Source organism: Pantherophis guttatus, chromosome 3, assembly GCF_059756535.1.
Source record: "Pantherophis guttatus breed Tessera chromosome 3, ASM5975653v1, whole genome shotgun sequence".
NCBI lineage: Eukaryota > Metazoa > Chordata > Lepidosauria > Squamata > Colubridae > Pantherophis > Pantherophis guttatus.
In genome coordinates, this window is record NC_142065.1 from 131,049,406 (window position 1) to 131,075,125 (window position 25,720).

Below are 25,720 nucleotides of genomic sequence, written 5' to 3' on the forward strand. Positions count from 1 at the left end.
AAAATCCTGGCACATAAGCAGAGTGTACTGCAAATTTCAGCTTATGAATGCTGCCAGATCTACTTGATGGGTGTTTTGGGCCCAATTCAGTTTTAATGCTTCTGAATTCCTAACCACAGTTAGACTATGAGACACATGTTGTTGGCTCAGATATTACTTCTTCTTTCTTGCATGCAAAACACTTTTCAAATATTTGAAAAAAATAAAATGATCTATTAATTCAGAATATATTTAGGTCCCACGAATTATGACTGAATATCAGAAAAAGCTCCCATTCATAATGGCAAAAAGTGAGTTGAGTGTGCACTTGTTTAGCCAGGGAGGCGATGGACTTCTCTTCACTGGCTGTATTCAAGCAGAGTTGACAGCTATCAGAGATTTTTTTAGTTTATATTCCTGTACTGAGCAGAGAGTTAAACTTGATGGCCTAAACCAGGGGTCTCCAACCTTGGCAATTTTAAGCCTGGCAGAATTCTGGGAGTTGAAGTCCGCCAGGTTTAAAGTTGTCAAGGTCGGATACCCCTGGCCTAAACTGTTCTTTGCAATTCTGTGAAATCCATTTCCCTTTTTCAAATGCAACTCTGTAATTTCTTAAATAACCATGCTGTGTATCACAATATTTATTTACACTCGTGAATGTGCTTCCTAGAGAAGTGTGCCACTTACTTTGCATAAAATAGTTTAATTGGCAACCCTGCCTTAGAATTTTTTTTCTAAACCATGAGATTATATTGTTATTGTTTTCTTAAGTGATTTCCCTTAGAACAAAACTGAAGAGATTAATAGACTTGAGATAAAATTTGCCCAGTGAATTTGAAATAGAAGAATAAGATTTTGAACTTCCACCCTGGAATGGACAATAGAGAATGTTTTTCAAAACAGTTTAAATGTGATTAAGAAAAACCTATTCTGATCACACAAGATATGGGTTATTGATACTTAAACTAAAAGGCCTGTCCACTTTCTTTAAAGAATCTTGAGATGATCCTAGTAATTGTGTGCATGCCCCTTTACTGCTAAAATTTCTAGATTGATGTAGTTTAGATATAATCTACAATGCAACCATATTTGCTTGTGTTTCTAGTCATGATTTCCAAAACGTAATTCTATAGACAGTCTCAAGTAGTTAGATAAGATATTGTCCAATCACTGAATATCTTTTCATTACTGAGTACAACATTCAACATTATTCAGTTCAGCTTCTGCTTTCCAGTCTCAGTTGGATCTTTCTTTGTACAGATGCAGATTAGCATGTTTTTGTGGTATATGTTTTGAGAAATTCCATGAAAAAAACTAAACTGTCGTAGAAACACAAAACACATAAATCATAGTTTGGTTTATTTTTACCACAATTCTGAACAGTAATTCTCTGTTAACAATTCTGCCACATTTCATTAGAGAATGGTCATCAAATCAAAATGGTCTACTGGATATGAGTATATATATTTTGGAGCAGTTGCAGTTGAGTTAGAATTGTTGCAACTTAGAATTTTTCTGCTGCTGCTGCAAATCATAAACTGAGTTCATACACTACACGGTGCTGTGGTCTGCTTTAACTGCTTTTTATTAAATAAGCCATAGTGTACTAAGCCATAAATCACAGTTTTACAAACCATAATTATGGGATTCAGACATATTAAGTCAACATTAAAGTAATATTATGACTTAATATAATACGTGAATCCAGGTATTCATTTGCTTAGTGCCAGTTGTTTGCATCTACTGTCGTCATGAAGCAGGTGCATGTTTGACAGTCTTAAAATACTGCTGATCTAACAGTGGTAGAAGTATTTGAATATTAGGTAAAAATCAAGCTGCCTCTGAAGATTTGATCTGTAATCTTTTGTCTTTCCTTCGCAATTTAGGCAGTTGCAATTTTGACAGCTACGTATCCAGTGGGACACATGCCATATGGCTGGTTGACAGAGATCCGAGCTGTTTACCCTGCTTTTGACAAGGTGAGCTTGTTTTCTGTGATGAGAGCAAATCCTTAGTTTTCCTTTCAAATGCAGTTTTGCCAAGAGTACTCTGTAAGAAATAGGCTTTGTGAGGAGTGAACAAACTAGTTTCTGTCAGTCTGATTGCTTTTCCTGATACTGTCATATATACATAGATTTTGCTCCATCCTGCTCAACAGCTCCACCTCTTTTATTCCTTATGAAGTGATTGGAACAATGACCTCCATGCCAAAAGGTTAATCCTTTGTTTGCTTAAGGAATTGTAAGGTAATTGTTTCTCTGTTGTGTCCCTATGTGTCAACAAAGGATGGAGCACAAAGATACAATGGAACATAAAAAGAGCCTCAGCAATCTGTGTTGGGCAGAAAACTTTCTCTTACACTGTACCCTGAAAAAAGCTATTGAGGGTTTTTCCCCTTGAGTCTCTGACTCACAACTAATAAACTAAGAAAATGATGCACAAAGATGGGTATACACATGCACACTAAAAGTATGTGTGTGTTCCTCGGCTTTCTTTTATCCATAGCTCCCTTTAAGAATGATATCACTGCTTCAGCTGTTCTAGGATGAACACTTTCTTCTGTTTCAGAAGCTCCATCTGTCTATCTAGATAGAGGGTGGGTTCAGGGACAGAGAGATAGGTTCTTTTTTTTTTTAATATTTGCATAGTGATATCTGGAATTTCTTTGTGCAGAACAGAACATCAAGTCACTTAGTATGTGTACAAATCATTAGAGTGAATAAAAACCAGATGTTCAGGTGTTCATTTTCTGTAGGATACTTTTATTGCTAATTAGACATAGGATAAATCAGAGTCCAGTAATTTAGATCATCGGGGAGAGATGAGAGGATATTTCTCTATGAAAACAATTGCTGTTATATGGATCAGATTGGACTTAATAGATTTCTAGGAACCTGGAAAATTTTGCCTGAAAATTCAGTAAGTACATTATAAGAAGGCAGACACCCCTACCATAATAAATAAATAAGAGCTTACTATATTGTGTATTCAGCATCTGCAATAGCATCTTGCTGCATCAAATTGCAGGGCTGGGTTTGGATAAATTCCCATTAAAGTGTAGGGAATTGGAGAGAAGATGGACAAACAGAGAAGGTTAATGATCCCTAACCAATTTATACAGTAGTGACTGGCATAGAAAAACAACCTCCCATTTCTTATATGTGTTCGATTTAGAAGTTGCACTCAGTGGCGATAACCAATCTATAGAGTAAGTCCCACTAAATCAGTGTTATCACTTATGCTGCAAGATGTTCAAAGCTACTGTTCTATGACTATGTGAAAAGCTTTAATTTATTGAATGGAAGAGATCCAGCTCAGATTCAAAGGCCTCTCTACATATAGGATCCTAATTATGAAATACTGCAAATGCAGTTCTGTAAGCCTGTGGGATGCGGTTCGTTTTGATTCTGATTAGAAAGAAATGATGTGGGTCTATAGAAAGCAGCTTCATGAGTTTGTGGCTGCAATCTGCAATAAGCAAAATTACAGCCAACTTTTTTTTTTGTTTCTTCATCATGCAAGAGCAGCAGTATGGGTAGTAAAACTATGACATTACTTCGAGAAGCAAAGCCTATTTTCTTGGACACTCTTTCATTGCATTCTTGCCAGTAAAGAATTTACTTTCTAAAGTTTCTCAGTTCAAATTTACTCAGCTTTAAATTCATCTAAAGGAATGCATAAGTAGAGATTAGGTTGACAAAATCTATTGATTTGCCCCTGAACGTAATATACATTTGCTCTATTAAAGCTAATGGCACTGGTTTTTCTCCCTTTCACCTTAGAACAATCCCAGCAATAAAATGGTGAATTCCAGCAGTACTGTCACAGGAACCCACATCAAAAAGTTTACTTTTGTCTGCATGGCCCTCTCTTTAACGGTAAGAAATCAACTGTCTTATTACTGCTTTTAAAATTAACCCTATTTTAACCACTCTCCTTCCACATTTTTCACCGGTATACATGGTTATCTACCCACTCCTCCACCTCTGTTAGCCATGCAATATTTTATCCTAATCTTCCAGAACTACTACTACCCTGTTTTCCCCAAAATAAGACATCCCCTAATAATAAACCCAATCGGGCTTTTGAGCGCCTGGCAATAAGGCCAAGCGCTTATTTCAGGGTTCAAAAAAATATAAGACAGGGTCTTATTTTTGGGGAAACACAGTAGAAGAATTGTCAGGAGACTGGCTGATAGCCTTCCTGATTGGAAATTCTATAACCATTTTTCTAGAACCATTGTCAGTGTCTCCATTGGCCATAAACACTACATTTTGGAGCATAAGTACCACATGTGATCTGTCCTCTTGCGGTTACTGAATAGGTCAGCAACAAATATTTGCTTGATTGCACTCCCTACATTTGGCCACTACTGTTGTGGTTCTTCATTTTAGACAGTCTGCAGAAAAGAATGTTGCCATGGAGATTATGAATTTGATCTGTTTAGTATATTTGACAAAGCAAAAAACAGTAAATATATACAAGATATAACAAAATTGTTGAAAATACTTTTTTTTAATCCAATTTAGATTTCAGATACAATTTTCTTTTTAAATAGATGAAGCCTCACATGTGAAGAATAAAAATCAGTTTCAGAATATTTGCCTTTCTCTATTATTTCTAGCAAACTCAATTATTGAATATGGTGAAAGTGATGTTCTGAAATATTGTTTGTGCTATTCCATGTTTTGCCACATTCAGTATTTGGTTGCCACATTCAGCATTCAGATTTCCAAGAACTAATTACAAAATGAATCATTAATCCTTTTCCATATTTTAGAAAGACCTATATAGCAAGAGGTTTATTCAAAGTCAAGCTATCTGAGTTTATTATTTTTCACCATAATACATTTTTATTAGGTTATAAAATAATATAAAATTCAAAATTCAAAAGTAAATAAAAGAGCAGTGATAGGGGAGTTTATTATTGTGTGTGTTGATTAGCAAAACATGAGAATTTTTTCCATCCTGACTTGGAGATGCTAGGAAATGTCCCTGTTTGCAAAGCAAGTGCTTTCTTAGAATGTTGTTCCTTGGAATAGTATTTTTAAATTATAGGTGTAGACATTTGGAATTTGGTGTTAAATTCCTTCTGAATTTCTATTTTCTCCTTCAAATCAGTCACAAGGCAATTTTACTGAGAAAAAAACCAAATAAATATCAAACAAAAGCAAACAGAATCTGAATAAAAGAGACCTGTAACCATCTTGGAATATAATTTGCACATTATTATGTCTCACTAATTTAACTTTAAAGAATTCAGATGGACTTAAATATTGGTCTCTGAAATCTTCCAAACAGGAATTGCAATGTAGCCCTCTTGAGTAAATAAAAAAGTGAAAAGGAACTTCATAGTTATGTGGTATTCCTGCTATTAAATACTTGCTTTTTAAGACTCGATCATTGTTATATTATAGCCCAAGAGGGCACAACAATAACACTCAAATCTTTTATGAAAAAGTTATCAGTTGAACTCCATCACTAATCTTCTCATTACTTCTCTTTCCTTTTCAGCAAGTGTGGTTGACTATATATTGGGCATTGGCTTCTAAAAATAGATGTTCATTGTGAGTTGGTGCTTATTCTTAATCAAAAATCTCATTAATCTTCTTAATTAGACAGGTCCTTCATTTATCCTTGAGTCTCCCAGCTGTTCATTATCTGCCTGAAGTCTTTTATGTTCATAAATTAAAATGCTTGTGTAAGAAAACCTTGAATAAGTCACATACAAATACTAAATATTATTACTGATTAATGCTTCCTGGTTTAATTTTTATTTAAGAGGGTTTTAATTGTTGGTTTTACTGCACACCGCCCAGAGTCACATTTATGAGATGGGTAGCTATATAAATTTGATAAATAAATCCTGAACAATATGTGAAATGGTAGGTCTTTGGTGCTTTCTGAGCTTTGTTGTTTTCTTGCAGAAGTTTCATTACCCAAACTAGGTAACTTCATCAGTGCTAGTAAGGGAATAAGATTTGCTCTCAATTTATATTCTAGTGAGCTGTTTATTATTAGCTTGTTTGGCAGTTCCTTGATTAATCTAAGCTCACCTAGGTGTTAATTGCTAATGGGGACGTGTTTTGGGGACTTGTTTTAGTCATTTTTTCCTCCTTTAGAGCATCAAGGACCCCACATTTCAACCCAGAGCTATAAATATTCTTCTTTATCAATATTTTATTTATTTATTTATTGGTTCGATTTATATGCCGCCCTTCTCCGGAGACTCAGGGCGGCTTACAATGCGTTAAGCAATAGCCTTCATACTTCTGTATATACCTGCTTAGTAGGGTTTTCGGGGGGGCCCTAAGCGGTGTTCTTTTTTATACAAAGTCAGCTTATTGCCCCCACAAACCGGGTGGAATCCTGAGCTATCTTGGGAAGTTTGGTGAACTAAATAAAATGCTACCTTCAATAGTTTAATAGCAAAGTACTTTATGTTATTTGACTAGGAGAGGTCTGTTTTTTACCCTTATAATAAACATACGGTGCCTACATTCTAGTCAAACAGGTTCTTAATCCATTCTTGGACTAGTAATCAAACAGCTTGGATAGTTCTCAGCATCTTTCAGGTGTACTTTTAAGAAAAAAAGAAGTTGTTTAGCACATTACTCTCTCATTATAATGGTATTTCTATTTATTTTTTTTTGACACATTCTTCTCTCTCTACAAGTAGTCCTCAACTTATGACTGGTCGCTTAGCAACCATTCAAAGTTACAACAGAGTCCCCTGCACAGAATGTGACCCTTCCCTCCCCCCTGCCCCAGAATTTCCAAGGTGTCCGCCTCTAGGATTTGCTGCTCGATCTAGGGTCTTGTATAGAGTCTCCTGCTTGAACAGGAGATGGTTGGACTAGAAGACCTCTAAGATCCCATCCAGCTTTGTTATTCTGTTAGATCAAACTGACTCTTCCAATAAAAATGTTCTATTCTGATCCCATACCTAATGTTGAGAAGAAAAGGAGGGAAAAAATTATTTTGATCATACTGTTTTCCTTCTTCTGGCTTGCTTCTTAATACTGCTTGCACAGAGCAATTGCCAAAAGCATTGCAGAAAAGAAGGAGAAAGGTAGACAGAGACTAACCCAAGAGTCTTGGTCTAGGACTAAGAGGACTCTACCTTTTCTTCCCCCCAGGACACATAATTTTGGAGGAAGGAGATCAGATTTTTCTCTGTTTTAAAAATGTAAATGACATTTGTAAGCCACTTTGGTAGCAGTTGCATCTTGAAAAATAAAATTTCTAAATACATTCTAAATGTATAGGTAGTCCTCGACTCACAACCACAATTGAGCCTAAAATTTCCTTTGTTAAGTGAGTTTTGCCGCATTCTACAACCTCCCTTGCCACAGTTGTTAAGTGAATCACTACAGTTGATAAGTTAGTAACCTGGTTGTTAAGTGAATTTCCTTGTTCTTGGTTGCTTGTCAAAAGGTTGCAAAAGATGATCACATGACCTTGGGAAACAGCAATGGCCATAGGTATGAACCAGTTGCCAAGCATCTGATTTTTGATCATATGATCATGGGAGGGGGGTGGGCTGAAAGGCCAGGATATCCAGTTTAAAGTCATGGGGAGTGATACAGTTTCACCAGTGAGCTTCTTTCCCTTCTTATTGGAATAAATATCAAATTTTCGTCTGGAAAGAAAACTGATTAGGCAGTGACATATGTCATGGAGGGCCCTAAGTAGCCAGGAGAGGAGGTGTCCTTAAGTCAACCTCATCAGCTTCAGAGAAGCATAAGCAAGATCCTTTTCTATTTTTTGAAGAGCTTTTCCTGTTAGCTGTGTAAGCTGCAGCAGTAGTCACTTCCCTTTTGAAACATACAATATTTTTTGAGGGGGGGGGGATATGTATGTTGAGATTAACTATCACCATAGTGCATATACTATGAGGTCCTAAGTGTTTGCAGATAGTGGGAAAAGTCTCCTATGTGCAGATAGTTGGAAAAGTCTGAAGCTTTAAAGAACTGTTGAACCGAAGCTACTGAGTTAGAGAGGAGAATAGGCTGATTTGATATGATCAGACAGAAGTCTCTGTTTTTTCTTCGTAAAGAGAAACAGATGGAAGAAACTGCATTAGGTAACGAGAGAGTATTTGTTGGACATTGGAATGATTTATGAGATGGATGTGTACAAGTTGACATTACAGACTTGTATGCTGAACAGTTTGCTCTGTGCTTACCCTCTCTCATCAAGTTGAAGCAGTCCTGGTAATATACATTGTGTTCTTTGTGCAAGATGAAGGTGCATTTTTTAAAAAAAAGTTATTTGTTCATTTCTTAGCACTTGTTTATCTTTTTATGCTGAAAGAATTAATACATGCCATATTGAAGTAGATGTGTGAACACTGCCACATACATTTCTTCACATGAGAAGAGCTGTAGCCTAATGAAATGAAATGATATATATATTCTATGTTAAAATATTTTCTGATTGGTTTGGAATAAAAGTCTCTCCAAATATTTTCTCAATACAGTGGCTCAGATCCAAAATTAGTCAGATCCTTAAAACAAATATCTGAATCTGTGATCTGCAATAAATCCTTAAAATCAAATAACTCAGGCTTCCAATTGATGTCATGGTGAGATTGGGCACGAGGAGCGGGTCTCTCCCGTGCTGAGTTCTCCCCATTGGTGGGCTCCGAAAGGAGCCAAAACCGCCCTGTAGAGGTGGTAAAGCAAAGAGGGGTTCCCTGTGAGGTCGCAGGGAGTCGCAACTCTCCTGTCTGACCTGGGGTTCTTTTTTCCTCTTGGCCATGGTGAGGAGAAGAAGCAGCCTAGAGATGGCTGCCATGAAGCAGGGACAACCGAGGAACAACTAAGACTGGTGCGGAAGTGAAGTAGGTGAACAGTGACTGGAACTGGGAGAGATGATTCCTTTTCACATAAAACCTAACCCCAAGGAATAATTTAGAACTACTTGTTCAAAATTATTTGTTCAAGCAGCAATTAAGCACTCAGAAAAAAATACCAGACCAAAAGGAAAGGATTTAAAGAGACAAAAACAATAAATCTCTAAAAATATAGAAAATTGAACTCTTAAACTGGGAAGATGTGGTAATGGGAAGACATTTTAAAACACTAGAATTATTTACTTAAAAAACTTACCCTGCTTCTATAATTGAATTATAATTAAAATGTTGATCAAAATAACTAAAATTAGACTGACTAGTGGTAACACTGAAATTTAAGTTGAGACCACCACTTGCTGACAAAAGAAAAATATACAAGTCTGGGAACACTTACATGAAGAATTGTGAAAATATTTACTGGGTTACTGTATATCTAACTATCCCATGACTACTGGAGACTCAAACATGAGAATAAGGAAGTTATTTAATTAAAGTGACCCTTGAATGTTATGCTAGAAGATTGAACCTATAAAGGGGATGTAAAGAGGCTTTTGATAACTTCTGGGACTATTTAAACAGAACTGATTGATTACCTATGGGATACAAAGAACTGTGATTAGTGTACTTCTTGAAGGGAAATTTTAGGTCTGAATAGATGGTTCTTGGACTACTGGACAAAAGTGGGATTTTTTAAAAAACAAAATAAGATGCTTCATAAGGAAGAAATGAGTGGAACTTTGAAGGAGATGGCATTGATTTTCCAAAGCACAAAGGAAAAAATGGAAAATACTATACAAGGGATGATAAAGATCTAGACACTCAGAAAAGGGAGGAACTAACAGAAGGAATGGAGGAAAAGGTAGAACCAAAGAACCAATGAACAAAAGAAGACAAGGAGGAGATAATAATAAAAAATAATAGTGATTGATGAATTAAATCAGGGGAAAAATATTTTAAGAGAGTTGAAAAGAGAATTGAAGATACAGAAAGATACTTTTGAACAGGAGATAGGGGTTCGGGCAGATATTTTGGAAGCTAGGAAGTGGAAGAAGGTAGAGATGGGAGAAATACTTAGATTGAATAGCCAAGAAGTAGATGTGGACAGAGAGAAAGATCCAAGAGAGGAAGATGGAAGGCAAGTCAAAAAAAGCATAGCAATTAAGTACTGAAGCGAGCGAGAGACAATGGATAGAAAGGAAAGGGTTCTTCTCCTCCTCCTCCTCCTCCTCCTCCTCCTCCTCCTCCTCCTCCTCCTCCTCCTCCTCCTCCTCCTCCTCCTCCTCTTCTTCTTCTTCTTCTTCTTCTTCTTCTTCTTCTTCTTCTTCTTCTTCTTCTTCTTCTTCTTCTTCTTCTTCTTCTTCTTCTTCTTCTTCTTCTTCTTCTTCTTCTTCTTCTGTGATGTTTTGATTTGCTTTTCTTTTTCTCTTTCTTTCCCTTCTTTTTTAGAATGGTGGCATGATTAGAAGTTAGATAGAAATAAGAGAAGAGGGAAACATTTGTATATACATACCTTTATATAATGGAATAAAAGTAACAATAAAATGGGAAAAGTAGAGATTGGGGTATTATTAAGTATGTTTTAATATACTGAAACATTGAGCAATTAAATAATGAAAGAACATACTTTAATATAAACATGTGTAACTATCAGAATTATATAGATTTGATGATTGTAAAGAATATGATTAGAATGATTAAAAGTTAGAATAGAGATAGAAATAAGAGAAAGAGGAATATTAGTGTATATATATTTTACATAATAAAAATAACAAGAGGGAAGCTTAGAAATTGAATGGCGGTATTTTTATGTATGATCAAATAATATGGTGAGTGGCATTAGAACAATATATTAAAACATGGAATAATTAAATAATGATAGACTACAATTTAATATAAATGTATATTATTATTAGAAATATATAAGTTGGTTGAACGTAATAACTATGATTATTTGTATTAGAATGTATGACACCCAGGTGCCACATGGTTCACGCATTGATATGTATATGTAAAATAAAATAAAAAACTTGAAACAAAGAAAAAATCAAAGAACTCTGTGGATTATGGCTAACTTCAGTCTAATTAATTTTAGTAATTTACCCTGAGTTCTTGATCCCCAAATATGAATAATTTTGTCTAAAGATTATTGCAATTTTCAATTTTTGTTATTTCTTAACAAAGAAGTAACCCTTTAACCCACAGCTTGCTATCTAAATTGAATTAGATGAACAACAGTTTCTTCATTTTCAGTCATTAGATCCATTCTCATGTTAAGTTAGAAAAGGAAATATACCTAACTTCCAAAACAGAAAGGCAATTTCTTAATCTTATTTTCATTCTTAATTCATAAAACTTTTTTAGTTTCCAAGTTACAGTTTTAAAGTTTTAAGTTAAGCTTAAAAAGTGAAGTAACATATGCCGAAAACATGAGGAAAATAGTCCTTTAAAAAAAAAAGTTAATTCTATTTTAGTATGAGAATTTATAATTTGATGTTTTTAATGTTTTAAATGGTTTTATTGGGATTTTAAATATATTGTGAGCCGCCCTGAGTCTTCAGAGAGGGGCGGCATATACATTGAATTAAACGGAAATTGAAATTGAATTATTAGATTCTGACATTTACAGATTTAGTTAGTGATGGGTAGCCTAAAAAATTAAAACCAATAAATAAATTGCTGCAAGAAATGTATAAAGTGTGCAATATTTTAGAAAGCTCATATATTATTATAAATGTATGTATGGTTGTACTTATGTAAGTTTAAAAACATATTTAGAAGAGTTGTGCAATGTGATATTCTTGGAAGACTTCATTTTAAAGACTAGAAGTGTTTTGTTTTTTTGATTAAAACTGCAAACCTCTCATTTGTGCTTGAAAATGAATGACTGAAGACATTAAAATAAAAGAACATTAGCAGCATATTGATTAAGTCAGAAATATAACAAGGAAATGTTAATCTGTCTTTAAAAGTATATTTTCACTACATTTTAACAGAAATGTAGGTCAAAACGGAGTTGCTTTGGGAATTTGGAAAGGGAAGTTAAACCTGGAATTTTTCATACAGGTAGAAATATTGGCAATATGGAGCAAGAATATTACTTTAAATAAAATATTAATTTTGTTTTAAATAAAACAATAGGCTTGTTGTTTTATTTAGGTCTAGTGACTGATAATCTCCAGTGATCCTAGCAGTCACTAAACATAGTGTAAATTGCAGGTGCTTTGAAGGCTGAAGTTCTATATTTTGAAAACCAATGGCACATTTAGCTAATTAAGAGACAATATCTAATCATGAACTATTATTTTCTGACTCTTCCAGCTCTGCTTTGTAATGTTTTGGACGCCTAATGTATCTGAGAAGATCTTGATTGACATCATTGGAGTTGATTTTGCTTTTGCAGAGCTCTGTGTCATTCCTCTTCGCATCTTCTCCTTCTTTCCTGTTCCAGGTATGTAGAAAACAAGAAATGAATGGTACAGAATGTTTACATTAACCCAAAGCTTTTTCTGCTTTGCATAACAATCCACCAAAAAGCATCACTTGTAGAAATAAAAGCTCCCAGTTGGAACAATCAACCTTTATGACTTGTTCAGAGCTTTTGAGAATGTGTCCCTCGATTCTGGGTAAAGAAAAGCTCGTCACACACACAAAAGCCACACATCTAAACAAGGCTCATCTATAACTCTTAAGACAATATTTAATTTGCTATGTGCAGGGATTTTAGATGAAGTTACTATTGTGAAAACACTACGGGCACAAATTCTTGCAGTTTTCTGGGCAACATTTGCAGAAGTGTCTTGTCAATATCATCTTCCTAGGCTTGAGACAGTGATTGACCGAGTCACCCAGATGGCTTCCATGCATAAAGCAAGACTAAAACTCATCTCCTGCCTTCTAGTCCAGGGCATTACTGATTTGACTATACCTAACATTAAAGGCAAATAATGATAAAATAAAAATATGTTTACTCAGAAGGGAACAAAAATAAAGCAAAAATAAGCATACTAAGATTTTCAAATATATTGAGAGCCCACATTTTAAAATCGCAGTTTAAACTAAAGTAAAGTGAAGAAAAGTCTTCACCTGGAATATAAAAAACACACCATAACAAGGCATATCTCTGAAGATAATGTTTCACAAGTAGCTCACTAAGAAAGTATTTTCCTTGTTTCCCAGCTGTTTGGTTGTACTTGGGTGGACACTTACAGTACAGAACCTCTGGAAGGATCTTCAGCTATTGACGACTAGTTAAGATTTTAAAGATTAAAACTAGCATTTTCTGGGTGTGAACACAGAATGGGAATCATGGCAGAATAAAACATTAGATAATGGAACTGCCCCAGCCCAATTATTGCTCTGGCATTCAGCCATGTATACCTTGTTCTGTATCCATGGTTGAATGCCATGTATACAGGATAATTCCAACTACTTTAAATTAAAATGTAAACTATGAGGCAATACAGATTAATACCAGATAAAATAAAGGTCCTCAGTCTGAGCAAGTCTGTATTCACGTCAGAAGCACCTGCAAAGCTAACCGAAGGGTGTGACTGGATTGAAAGAATTTGCCAGTGACAATTCCATTGCTCAAGGGACTGCCAAAAGTAATGCAATTTTCGGGCAGGCTCCTTTCATGTTCCCCAGTCTGAGCAGGACTAAGTCTGGAGTCAGTTGTGTTAATGCCTCATCTTTTAGGTTGAAGAAGGTGGATCAGACCTTTAGTAGAAATGTGCTATTTTGAGAGGGCAACAAACTATATCACAAGGATCTTAATTTACTAGTATATTAGCCAAAGGATTTCTTTTTCTTGGCAAATCCTATTTTTTAAGCAACAGGAGAAATCAGATTTTGCTACTGATAAGTGTATCGTAACTCCAGCTAGTTATTTATGTGTTTGCAGCTTCTTTATATGCTCATTTTCTTATGTAGTTCAGACCTTCATGGGATACCTGAGGAATAATGCTCATTTTCTTATGTAGTTCAGACCTTCATGTGATACCTGAGGGGAAAAAACAATCTTATTTTTTTCCTGGAGGGAACTAGAATTCTCTCCTAGAAGTTGAGCATGTATCCGAGGTTTTGCTACCAGTAATCATTCTTTCCGTGTTCTTCTTCTTTAGTCACAGTAAGAGCACATTTGACAGGATGGTTGATGACCTTGAAAAAGACTTTTGTCCTAGCTCCTAGCTCAGTACTGCGCATCATTGTTCTCATCACCAGTTTGATTGTGCTGCCTTATTTAGGGTAAGTTATACTCTGTTAGCCTTTTGTATTTTTGTCAATGATGCCATGACTTCTATAACAGAAAGTCATACTATCCATTGCATTAAATCACAATATTCTCCATCTGCATCCAATTGCTACTTTGCTGGGTCACAGTTCAACTGTGCATGGAATTGCTTATTGGTTAAAAGGAAGGACATAAAGATAGGGAAGAATGCTACCATCTCAGAAAAGATTTATTGGGAAACTCTGCCGAACAATTATACCCATAGTGATAGCTTTCCACATTAAATCCTTTGTGTATGTGGTGATAATTTAGATCAGGGTTTGCTTCAGCTGTTTACTGGAGCAGACAAACTTTTTGTGAACATGGGCCACCTTTCTGTTTTTCTTGATTTCTTTCTCTAATGGAAAGACTGCTCTGCATTTCTACTAGGACAGAGCCAATATTTTTAATGGGGGTGGAGCTTTGTAAAGCCGTAAAGAACATTCCAAAGAATTGCAAAGAATTGGAAGTAGTTCAGTCTAGATGCATGCCAAACAGACTTGGTTTGTATATAGGATTACTTGCTAGTGAGGTTTAGAGTTGATGAAGTGTTCCTAAAAGTTGATTGAAACTGTTATTTCCCCCATTAATTTTAGCTGATATATATTTATCTGCAAAAAGCTTTGATAAAGAAACTCATTTCTGTGCATTGTTTCTCGAATGTGTGACTTTGCTGCATTTTGACCACACTAAACTGACTGATTAGATGATGATGTTGGGACTCTGATTTTTAGAATATATATGTTCAGTTTCCAAATGGAAATCACAACCCAGATACAATAATGATATGATGGAAGTCAGTGGTGAAATCCAATTTTTTTTTACTACCGGTTCTGAGGGTGTGGCTTGGTGGGCGTGGCTTGGTGGGCATAGTGTGGCTTGGTGGGCGTGGCAGGGGAAGGATACTACAAAATCTCCATTCCCATCCCACTCCAGGAGAAGGATACTGCAAAATCCCCATTCCCTCCCCACTCCAGGGGAAGGATATTGCAAAATATCTGGGCCAGCCAGAGGTGGTATTTGCCAGTTCTCTGAACTACTCAAAATTTCCGCTACCAGTTCTCTGAACTGCTCAAAATTTCCACTACCGGTTCTCCAGAACCTGCTGGATTTCACCCCTGATGGAGGGGCAGGGATCTTGCTGCATGGAGGAGACTATATACACATTTCAGAATTGTAAGAGTGTGCATAGTTCTTTTTCTTTCTGTCAGGAAAACTATTATTGCAAGATGTTGGAAGATGACTCTAAAACCTAGATTTTGTGATTAGGTTGTGTGGCAGGCTAAGAATCAGGCATATATACAGGGTAGCACCCACTGCTTGTTTTCACTGCTCATCTACATGGCAGCTGAGAAGAATAAGTAATCAAACATTAGTCTATTTATGAATTTTTGAGTTACAAACTTTCACTGATATGAACAGATCTGTCTGCAACTTCAACCTAGGAGGTCCCAGATGTTGGAAGAATATTAGTTTACAGCACACCACATACAGTACATATACTTGTTTGGACTTGTGAACAAAATGGAATGTAACCTTTGTAGAGCACTTCTGTAATTCAATATTGTTGCTTCTGAGACTAGCACATGACCTTTTTTGGCTACCTAGTCCTGCATTGTATATACCCATTCTTTGGCCATACAATTTTTGTTTCAATATTTGAAGTTCTTGCTTTTTTTTCTAATAGCCTATTCTTTCCTATAACACCCCTAGTCCTTACATTATCTATATTACCAGTCATCAGTTTGGCCCCCTTCTCTTTAGGAGGTCCTTCCCACTTGGAGCCTCTCTTCCATCATGAAGATACGGTTTTCCCAGCCCTGCATTTTTTCCCCTCACAACCAGGATAATCTTTCTGCATGTTGTTGTGCTGGTAGTAATCAAACTTTAACATTACAGTCAATGACTGGACCAGGGAAAATTTTGGGGAGTGATATCAAGTTTTATTCTGTATCATTATACAGAAAGAACATTATTTAAAGTATTAATGTAACCAAACTTTCATCATTCTGGTAATCTTTATTGTTAAAATACAGTGATTAAATATGAGAGAATAGCATGTATTTCTTTCTGATATTCTTAGGGTCCATGGAGCTACTCTAGGTGTAGGATCACTTCTTGCTGGCTTTGTAGGAGAATCAACTATGGTTGCAATAGCAGCTTGTTATGTGTATCAAAAACAGGTAAGACATTCTCTCAAAAACAGATAAGACATTCTCTCAAGAAACAGACCTCTTGTTTATCTGCTTGTACCTTCAGCCTACAGTAATGCTGATGATTTCTGAAGACCAGAAATGGTCTTTTGAACTGAAGACTGTTTGTTATAAGCATGTTACTGAATTTATTGCTGTGTACGTAGAGCATAGCTTCTATTTTATTCTTTAACCGAGTCCTTGAGAAGTTTTGCTCATCTGATTCTAATAAAGAGATGAGGAACTTACAACCTTTCAGATACATCTTCATAGGGTAAAGCATCCCATAAATGAGTGCAGCAGTTGAAAACCTACCTACCTTAGAAGATGAGAAGATGAATTATAAATTCATTTTTTTATTTATTATTGTAGATTGGCAATGATTAATGGAATAGAAGGCTGTGGTCTATCAGATACTGAATCCAAATTTATCCATGGCTTTAAAAATAATTTGATGCTGCCCTTCAGATGAGTGGACTTCACCTCTGAGAATTCTCAGTAATGGCCATTCGGAAGGGAGCCCAGATTGTGGAAGGCTGGAATAATTTCAAAAGTTTTTTCTGTGCCAATTCTACAATAGAAAATCTGCTTTGGAGTTTTTTTTTCTTCAAAATCAAATTTCCTTACTTAACTTATTAAGTTTATATGTCCACTCATCTAACATAGTTACAAATGTCAAGAAAAACAACAAGAATGGCCATTCATTCATTCATTCATTCATTTATTCATTCATTCATTTTCTATAGCCAACCATCTCAGTCAATGACTCTGGGCAGATTACAATTCAAGGCAGACACACAGACAGAGAAAATGGCAACTGAGGATAAATGAAGCAGCAATAAATGAACCATCTTCAAAAACTCAATCCTGATCCCCATGCCAGGGAAAGCAGCCTAGCCTTAAAAGCTTTATGAAAGATCAGCAGGGTCAGGGCCATCTTAATCCTGGGTGGTGTGGTGTTCCAATGGGCAGGTGCTGTAACACTTGCAGAGTTCTGCTAGATGATATTCCTTAATAGGCAAAGACCCAGAACATGTTCCTCCTGCCAATCCTGATGACATAGGTAGTAGAAACGGTTGGAGGAAGGCAATTCCTCAAATTTCCTGACCGCATGAAGGGCATTAGATGTGACTAATCTTCACCTTGAATTATACCCAGAAGCATATTGGATGCCAGTGAAACTCACAATGTGAAAATATAATATGGGTGTTTTAAGATATACTCATTGTTACTCAAGCTGCCACATTCTGCCCTCACATCCTGGACATAAACTGTTTCAACTCCTTTCCTTATGCCATTACAATTGTTTTGTAGTGTACTATACTACAAAACAACTAGACACAGGGACAGTTTTTTCCCTCATGCCATCACTCTGCTAAACATCTAATTCCCATAATACTGTCTTATGTCTTAGTATATTTATCCATGTTGTATGAACTGTAGTAGTATTAGTATTCTTCTTATCTTCTCTACTAGCCCCTCTTATTGGTATAATCGTTATTATTATGGCAGCAGGGAGGATGGTTGCACGCACATAACTGTTCTGACCTAGGCTTCCTTAGAAATTAAAAGGCACAAACTTACTCCCGGCAAACCTCTTTAATTCATACGGCTGTGAATTATTGTCATTCCTAGTCCGACTGGCTTCTCAAACAGTTTTGCAGGGGAGTGTTTACAAACACTCACCTTATCTCCCTTGGAATGCTGCCAGAGAACTAATTGCCACATGCAGGGCAAGGCCAAACTTAGCACAGAGTCAAACAGAACTTTCCCAAAGCTTTTACCAACCACATGAACTAATTGCTTCCTGCAAAAGCTCACATCCCGTTCACTTCTCTTTTATGTCTTATGGGAGGGGCTAATCATCTCCAAGCCTTACTCCCAAGTCGACCCTGTTTCCTTAATTGTTCCTGTCTCCTGGCAGCTCTGTGCAGGCACACACTGGGAACAGGCTCATGCTGTTCTTCTGCCTCGCTGATGTCAGACTCCAGAGATAGCAAAGAACTACCAGATGGCCTTGGCCCCCTCTTTGCCTCCAACTCAGAGCCATGTCTGAACCTTTTCCCCAGACTCCAGGACTGGCCCACATTCCTCCCCAACCTCCTTACTGTCCGAATCTGCTGCCAGCTCTGCTGGCCACTGGTGGGCCACAACAATAACCTAGTTATCACGCATGCACAAATGAAGCTTCACATACTTGCCTGTTGCTTGTGCGCCCCAGTTCCCAACAGGCCACAAACTGGTAGCAGGTTGGGGATTGGGGACCTCTGTTCTAGGTGATACCATTTCACCCTGTGTTGGAAAATCTACACAGGTTGCCATTTGCTTTCCAAACCCAGTTGAGGTTGCTCACTTTAGTATAAAGATGTACGTGGCCAAGTTACCTGGAGGATACTCTGTAAAAACTGCGCTGCCCTCCTTAAGAGCATGCTTTGTGCCGAACTCACCACAAATATATCCAACTTTAGCAACTAATTCTGCTTCTTCTAAGGCAGGGCAATCATTGTGGAATAAATTGCCCTTGCAGATGAGGCTGACTTCCTCTTAAATAGGAAGGAGATTAAATCTCTTTAGAATTTAATGATTTGGCGTTTACTTTTAGCACTTTATAATTTTATGTGTTACATGTGTGTTTATCTAAGCCATCCAGAGATCTACGAATGGCTGGAACCCAGGCAGGCAGGCAGGAAGGCAAGCAAGCAACTTGCCTGCAGGTCATCTTCTACAAAACTGTTTTTTTTTCCCATCTAGAAAAAGAAGAGGAATGATAATGAGACTGCGACAGAAGGTGAAGACTCAGCAATGACTGACATGCCTCCAACAGAAGAAATGACGGACATCGTAGAAATGAGAGAAGATAATGAATAATAAATGAAAATTCTGCAGGGAAAACTGGAAGTTTACTTCTCTCACACTTTACTTTTAATAATGAGGCCTTGCTTCTGAAGGTTTCAGATAATGAATTCATAGCATACCAAGTATGCTGGCATGGATGAGGAACTTAAAGGAACAGTCTCTATTTTTCTTCTTCCCCTTCCACTGATTCTTTTTTCTCATTTCATGCAATAGCAAAAGACATGGCGGCTATTCAGTAGAGGAAACCTATGTTTTTGGGACCTTATCTTTCTTTGGTCAACCAAAGTCTCTCTGTTGATTCATGGATTGTGTTGCCGTCCTGCATCATCTTCTTATACCTGCCCCATTTCTTTTTATTATTGTTAATGAAATATAAAAATACAACGGGGGTTTGTGGGGAGGGGGATCATTAGCTTTATTTTGCTTGCTGAAACATGACCTTACTCCTTTGATCTGTATCATGGTGGAGCCCTGAGATTGGCTTTCTTATTATTCAGTGTAATATATTGTATACTGCTAAGACTACCAAACAAGATCCTTTAGTCAAAAAAGAGTGAGAGATGAAATATCTTAAAGAGACTTTGATAAATACAGAATAAAACTAAATACAGGGTAACACTTCTATTTAAGATTAATTGTTATCTATGATACAAAAGAGAGTTTTCCCTTTGGTAGTCAACTGTGAACCATCTGTATTACACTAACCTTGTAACTGTTTTCTAAAAACGATTGTGGACCTTTAAATCAGAAGCTTTATTACAATATTGGTGTCCTATCTAAAACTTTATATTTGATAGTGTTGTTCTCATATTTGATGCTATGCAGGATACTGTAGTTAAGATGAGGGACAAGCATTTGTTAATAGGGGTCTCTCTGAAAAGAAATGTGGCCAGACACACACCAATATTTAAACCAAAGTAGTAATCTCTTGTGGGGTGGGGGGAAAATAAGGCTATTTGTACAAACTGCTATATGTGCTAACTTGTACAACGAATATAATAATATATCTTTTTCCTTTAGAAAACTTTGGATAGGACTATATTACTTTAGGAGGAACTTGCCAAAATGGAATGGTGTTAAGTAAATCAAAGTCTACCTTGGGAAAGTGATCCAAACAGAAATCTTGCAGTGCTGTGGAAGAGGGTCTCTGTCAGTGGAATCAGTGTTTTCATTTGTCCCTCATTAACCTGATCGGACTACTTACTCTTTGGTGACTTGAATGCACTACAGAGCTTGCCTTTGGCCAGGCCATTGGCTTTCATGGATTGCCAGTTACATAGCTAACATGGGTTACTGCAGTCCAAGCACAGCTTTAACATGGGACAACACCAGCTTCCAGCTATTGATGTGGAAAGTGAAAGTGATACGCCCTATTTGCTCGGGAACTTCCTGTTCTTGTCGTGCAGCTGTGCACTATTAAGGGAGCTAAGAGGGACCCTCAGTGCGCATGATTAATTTGGTAACTTCACATGACATTCTTAACACAAGACAAAACATACTGAAACATTTCAAAGTTTCTTTGGACAAATTATATTTTTCTATAAGCTTTACAACAGTGAAATGATTTTATTTAATTTTGCACAAAGCTGTTTTCTAGATTTTGGAAGTGGATAGTTTTGATCAGAAGACATCTTTAAAGATAATATGTCAATCCTATATCAATATATGTGTGTATATACATACTGAATGTGTATAAATTATATATATATATATAATTTGTACATTATATGTAATTTATTTTAGGTTGCAATGTCTTTTTTTTCCAAAGCTCAGTAAAAAGAAAAAAAGATGCAAAACAGAGCTTGTTTGTGTGGTGAAATTTAACACTAAAGATATATATTATTTTTGGTAAATTGTCTAAATGTCAAGTGCAAGGAACCAAGAATGATGGGAGTTACTCCAGATCAGGGTTTTTTTAAGTATTGCATTTAATTATTTTATTTAATTCCTATAGACAGGAATTTGCTAGATTGAAGCAGCAATCTGCAAAACTGTTACTTGCTTCCTATAGATGAAAGATTCCACACTGAGCTGCCTCTGCTCTTTGGGAAAGACCCCCTCCCTCCCTGTAGTACAGGGATACAGTGATTGGGGACCCCTGTACTACAGGGATCCCCAACCCCTGGGCCACGTGAATGGTGGGCCATTGCGCACACATGCACAGTTTGACTTGCGCGAGCAGTGGCTGGCGCACACAGCTCAACATGTGCAAGCTTGGCCGGGGAAGAGAGGGGAACCAGGCCGTATGAGTAGCAAGCTGGTGCCACATATACACACACACACAGTTAGACTTCGATGAGTGGCAGGTTGGCGCGTGCACACACATGCACAGCTTTACTTGCATGAACAAGGGGCTGACGCATATGCACATGCAACTCAACTTGCACAACTTGTAGCAGCGGTGGGCTGTCTGTGCGCCAGCCCATCACTCGTACAAGACAAGCTGCGCTCATGCAGCTGGGTTGTTGCTTACGCGGCCCACTCTCCCCCCTGCCAGAACGCCAAGCCACAAACTATTGGGACCACTCCTGTACTGCTTTCCAACACTTATCTTTGCAAATCAACCCAGAGTTCTGTACACAGGGAAATGAGAATAAGACAAAGTGGTGAATAGATTCAGTTTAGGATCAGCTTCTGAAACTTCAGAGCTAAATCTGTCACACCCAAAAAATATTACCCAACCCACTATGCCAACTCAAAAGCAAGAAAAATATGTGGAGGAGACTATTTGTTATAATAGTGAATGCCAAAAATCCCAGAGGGTCCTGGGTGATAAACCAACCTCTATTGAAAGTGTGGTCAACTGAAATGGTTTGGTGATTAATAACAGATAATGCAAAACACCCCCAGCGAAATAAAAACTTTCAGATCTGTTCAACAATGATTCTTTGTTAAGAATTTATTTTGTTAATATAATTCATCTTACATAAATGATACTGTAGCTATACCACATGTGAATATATGCACGGTATTATTTTTATTTGTTTATGCACACCCAAAATGTTTATATTTTTCTGCATTATGACTAATGCATTTTGACTTAAATGAGGGAAACATTCATAAGAAGGATTCCCTGCAGAAATGATTTACTATTTAGCTAGATGTTTTATTTATTTAGTATATAAATTGTATCAGACCAAATCAACAGTGGTTTACAGTAATCTCCAAACTGCACTAATAAAAATAATATTTTTTTAGTAAAAATACAGACAGTTTTTGGCTTAAAACCACATTTGAGCCCAAAATTTCTGTTAAATAAGATATTTGTTAAATGGGTTTTGCCACAATTTACGACCTTTCTTGTCACAGTTGTTAAGTGAATCACTGCGGTTGATAAGTTAGTAACACAGTTGTTAAATGAATCTAGCTTCCCCATTGATTTTGCTTGTCAAAAGATTGCAAAAGGTGATCATATGACCTTCAAAAACAGTAATGGTCATAAGTATGAGCCAGATGCCAAGCTTCTGAATTTTAATCACATGAGCATGGGAATGCTACAAAAACTGTTAAGCGCGAAAAATTGTCATAAGTGACTTTTTTCGGTGTTGTTGTAACTTTGAACTATCAACAAATGAACTGTTGTAAATTGAGGACTACCTGTATTACATAGCTTAAAAAACACACAAAAAAATATTACCCCTCCATAACAGATCATAGAAAAGAAAGGGAAAAAAAGGATCTTCACTGCCTTCCTAAAGGGACCAAGGCTATCTCCATACACAGCACAGTGTAAATGATGCATGGAGCAGAGTAATCTTTAGAAAATGTGCCACTACTATACCAGAGCACAACATATTTGTTAGAAATTAGTCTTAAAGTATAGGTAGTTCTCAATTTACAACCACAATTGAGCCCAATATTTCTGTTGCTCAGTGAGTTTTGTCCCATTTTATGACCTTGTTAAGTGAATCACTGCAGTTGTTAAATTAGTAACACAGTTGTTAAGTGAATCAGGCTTCTCCATTGATTTTGCTTGTCAGAAGGTCGCAAAAGGTGGTCACATGACCCCAAGACAGTACAACAGTCATAAGTATGAGTCAGTTGCTAAGCTTTTGAATTTTGATCACTTTACCATGGGGATGCCGCAACGGTCGTAAGTGTGAAAAATGGCCATGAGTCACTTTTTTCAGTGCTGTTGTAACTTCGAATGGTCACTAAATGAACTGTTGTAAGTCGAGGACTATCTGTAGTTTGGAGCAGATGTTCAGGCGCGGGCCTAGAAACCAGGACATTGTGAGTTCTAGTCCTATTTTAGGCATAAAAGCCAGCTGGTGACCGTGGACCAATCATTTATCTCAGCCCAACTCATCTCACAGGGTTGTTCATGTGGGGAAATAGGGAGTATATAAGGTGTATTGGCCACTTTGAGTCACTTATAAAAATAAAGGCAGGATTAATAAATAAATGTGGAATGGCCATGACTGCACAATAGTCTGAGCCATGGTTATTTCATGGCTTATTGAATTATCCCAACTTCCTATGTGCTGTACACAAAATTATAAACTATCCATACTGGTTGAATGGTCTGAATTTGTACAAAGCCCTGATTCACCAGTTGACCAACTATAGTCCAGCCTACCAATCTGTACAATCTGAGAATCTGTAAGGAATTATTCGTGAAGTTAAGCAGAGACACACATTTGGCCACCATTTTTAATAGTATGACTTCTCCTTGGTCTGTCTGAAGAACATTATGGAGTTGTGGTGGTGCAGTGGTTAGAATGCAGTATTGTCAGGCTAATTCAGCTCACTGCTGGGATTCGATCCTCACCTGTTCAAGGTGGACTCAGCCTCCCATCCTTCCGAGTCAATAAAATGAGGATCCAGATTGTTGGGGGCAATATGCTGACTCTGTAAACCACTTAGAGTGTGCTGTAAAGCACTATGAAGAGGTATAGAAGTCTAAGTGCTATTGCTATGGACTATGTTAAAGCCATTTCTGAACATGGGCCTTAGTTTCTGCAAATGCTTCAAAAGCAGGCATTTAGTTTTAGTTGGTTGAGGTCGCCCTCAGTCTCATATCAGTTTCCCACCATGTTTCAGTGGCTAGAGAATGGAGATGCTGATATCCAGCACATCTCTTGGAGAAGCATTACAAAAAGAATATGAATTCTAAAGATCGCAATGCCTTTTGACAAAGACTCTTTGTAATAGTGGATGTGAAGCTGCTACAAAAAATTTTTTTTTGCCTCCAAGTAGAATAAATGTCTTCAAACTTCAGTTATTAAAGCTAGACATGTTGAAAAACTTCTAAATAATAAACCAGCCTCTACGTGTGGCAAATGTACCTCCAGGTGCTTGTCAACCTGACATTTTAGTTTATTGGTTGAATTGTTATAATAAATATTTTAAACACTGCACTAAAATTGGGGTTTGTGTGTGTTAAGCTTTCCTTCTTCACTTTCAAAATCTCTAGACAGAAGAGCTGTTTCACGATGGTTAATAAAACGGTGCTTATGCTTAGGCTAAACTACAAGTGTTTATTTTAATTTAATTTCTATTCTCCTGGGTTATATCTGCCAAATGTGATTCACATGCTCCCAACTCCGCTGCCATCAATCACTGCTATAACTGCAGTTTTGAGGTTTTGTGCATTATTTGAAGCCAACACAACCATTCTCTGGGGTTTGCACAAACCAGACTGTAGCAGGGGTGAAATGCTCCCGGTTCAGACCAGATCGCCCGATCCGGTAGCGATGGAGGCGGGTGGTTTGGAGAACTGGTAGCAAAAATCCCTGCCCCCCCCATTGCCCAGCTGAGCCGCGCAATCACCAGAGGCTTTTTTTTTTTAAAGCATTTTTTCTACAACCACTTTGGCCAAAAAAATGCTTTTAAAAGTAAAAAAAAAACCTCTGATGATCGTGCGGCTCAGCGGGGATCGTCAGAGGCTTTAAAAACATTTTTTTTACAACCTCTTCAGCCGAAGAGGTTGTAGAAAAAATGCTTTTAAAAGTAAAAAAAAGAAAAAAGTTGGGCACGCCCACTCAGTCATATTACCCCTACCACCAAGCCATACCCACAGAACTGGTAGTAACAAATTTTACATCTCACCATTGGACTGTAAGCTAAGACAAACCTTGGATGCAACATCCAGTTTGCCTTACTTGAAAAGCTTTTTATTTCAGGATCGTAAAGTGTCATTTTAAAAATGGTTAAAAGAAAATGGAGGAATCCGGAGACTTAGTATATGGGGCAAATATAGATTCAATGGAACAGTTCCTGAATTTTAAATGCTTATAATTTTTTAAAAATCTGGGGAAATGTCAGAGTAGGTACAGGGGTGAAATGCTACCCGTTCGGGCCAGTTCACCTGAAACGGTAGTAAAAAAATTTAAAAAATAGTTCCAAAGATCAGCTGAGCGACTGCTTAAAAATGCTTAAAAAGTAAAAAAAAAAAAAAAAGTTCCAATGATTGCGCATCACTCAGCTGATCTTTGGAACTTTTTTTTTTACTTTTTAAACATTTTTTAATACCGATTCTCCAGAACCAGTAGTTAAAAATGCTTTAAAAAAGTTTTTTAAAAAAGGTTCTGATGATCACGCGCCACAGGTGAGATCGTCAGAACC

The 25,720-nt window shown here is 36.9% G+C and overlaps 1 protein-coding gene across 1 annotated transcript in view; it reads left to right on the plus strand.

The window, feature by feature from the left end:
* ANKH (ANKH inorganic pyrophosphate transport regulator) overlaps nt 1-19,189 on the plus strand; it is a 105,943-nt gene extending 86,754 nt beyond the window's left edge. Inside the window, exons 7-12 of the mRNA XM_034411896.3 lie at nt 1,866-1,958; nt 3,762-3,857; nt 12,155-12,284; nt 13,957-14,080; nt 16,189-16,288; nt 19,049-19,189. Coding sequence (XP_034267787.1) covers nt 1,866-1,958; nt 3,762-3,857; nt 12,155-12,284; nt 13,957-14,080; nt 16,189-16,288; nt 19,049-19,165 — 660 coding nt within the window. The 3' untranslated portion in view covers nt 19,166-19,189. The remainder of the gene's footprint in view (nt 1-1,865; nt 1,959-3,761; nt 3,858-12,154; nt 12,285-13,956; nt 14,081-16,188; nt 16,289-19,048) is intronic.
* Nucleotides 19,190-25,720: the final 6,531 nt, after the last annotated feature.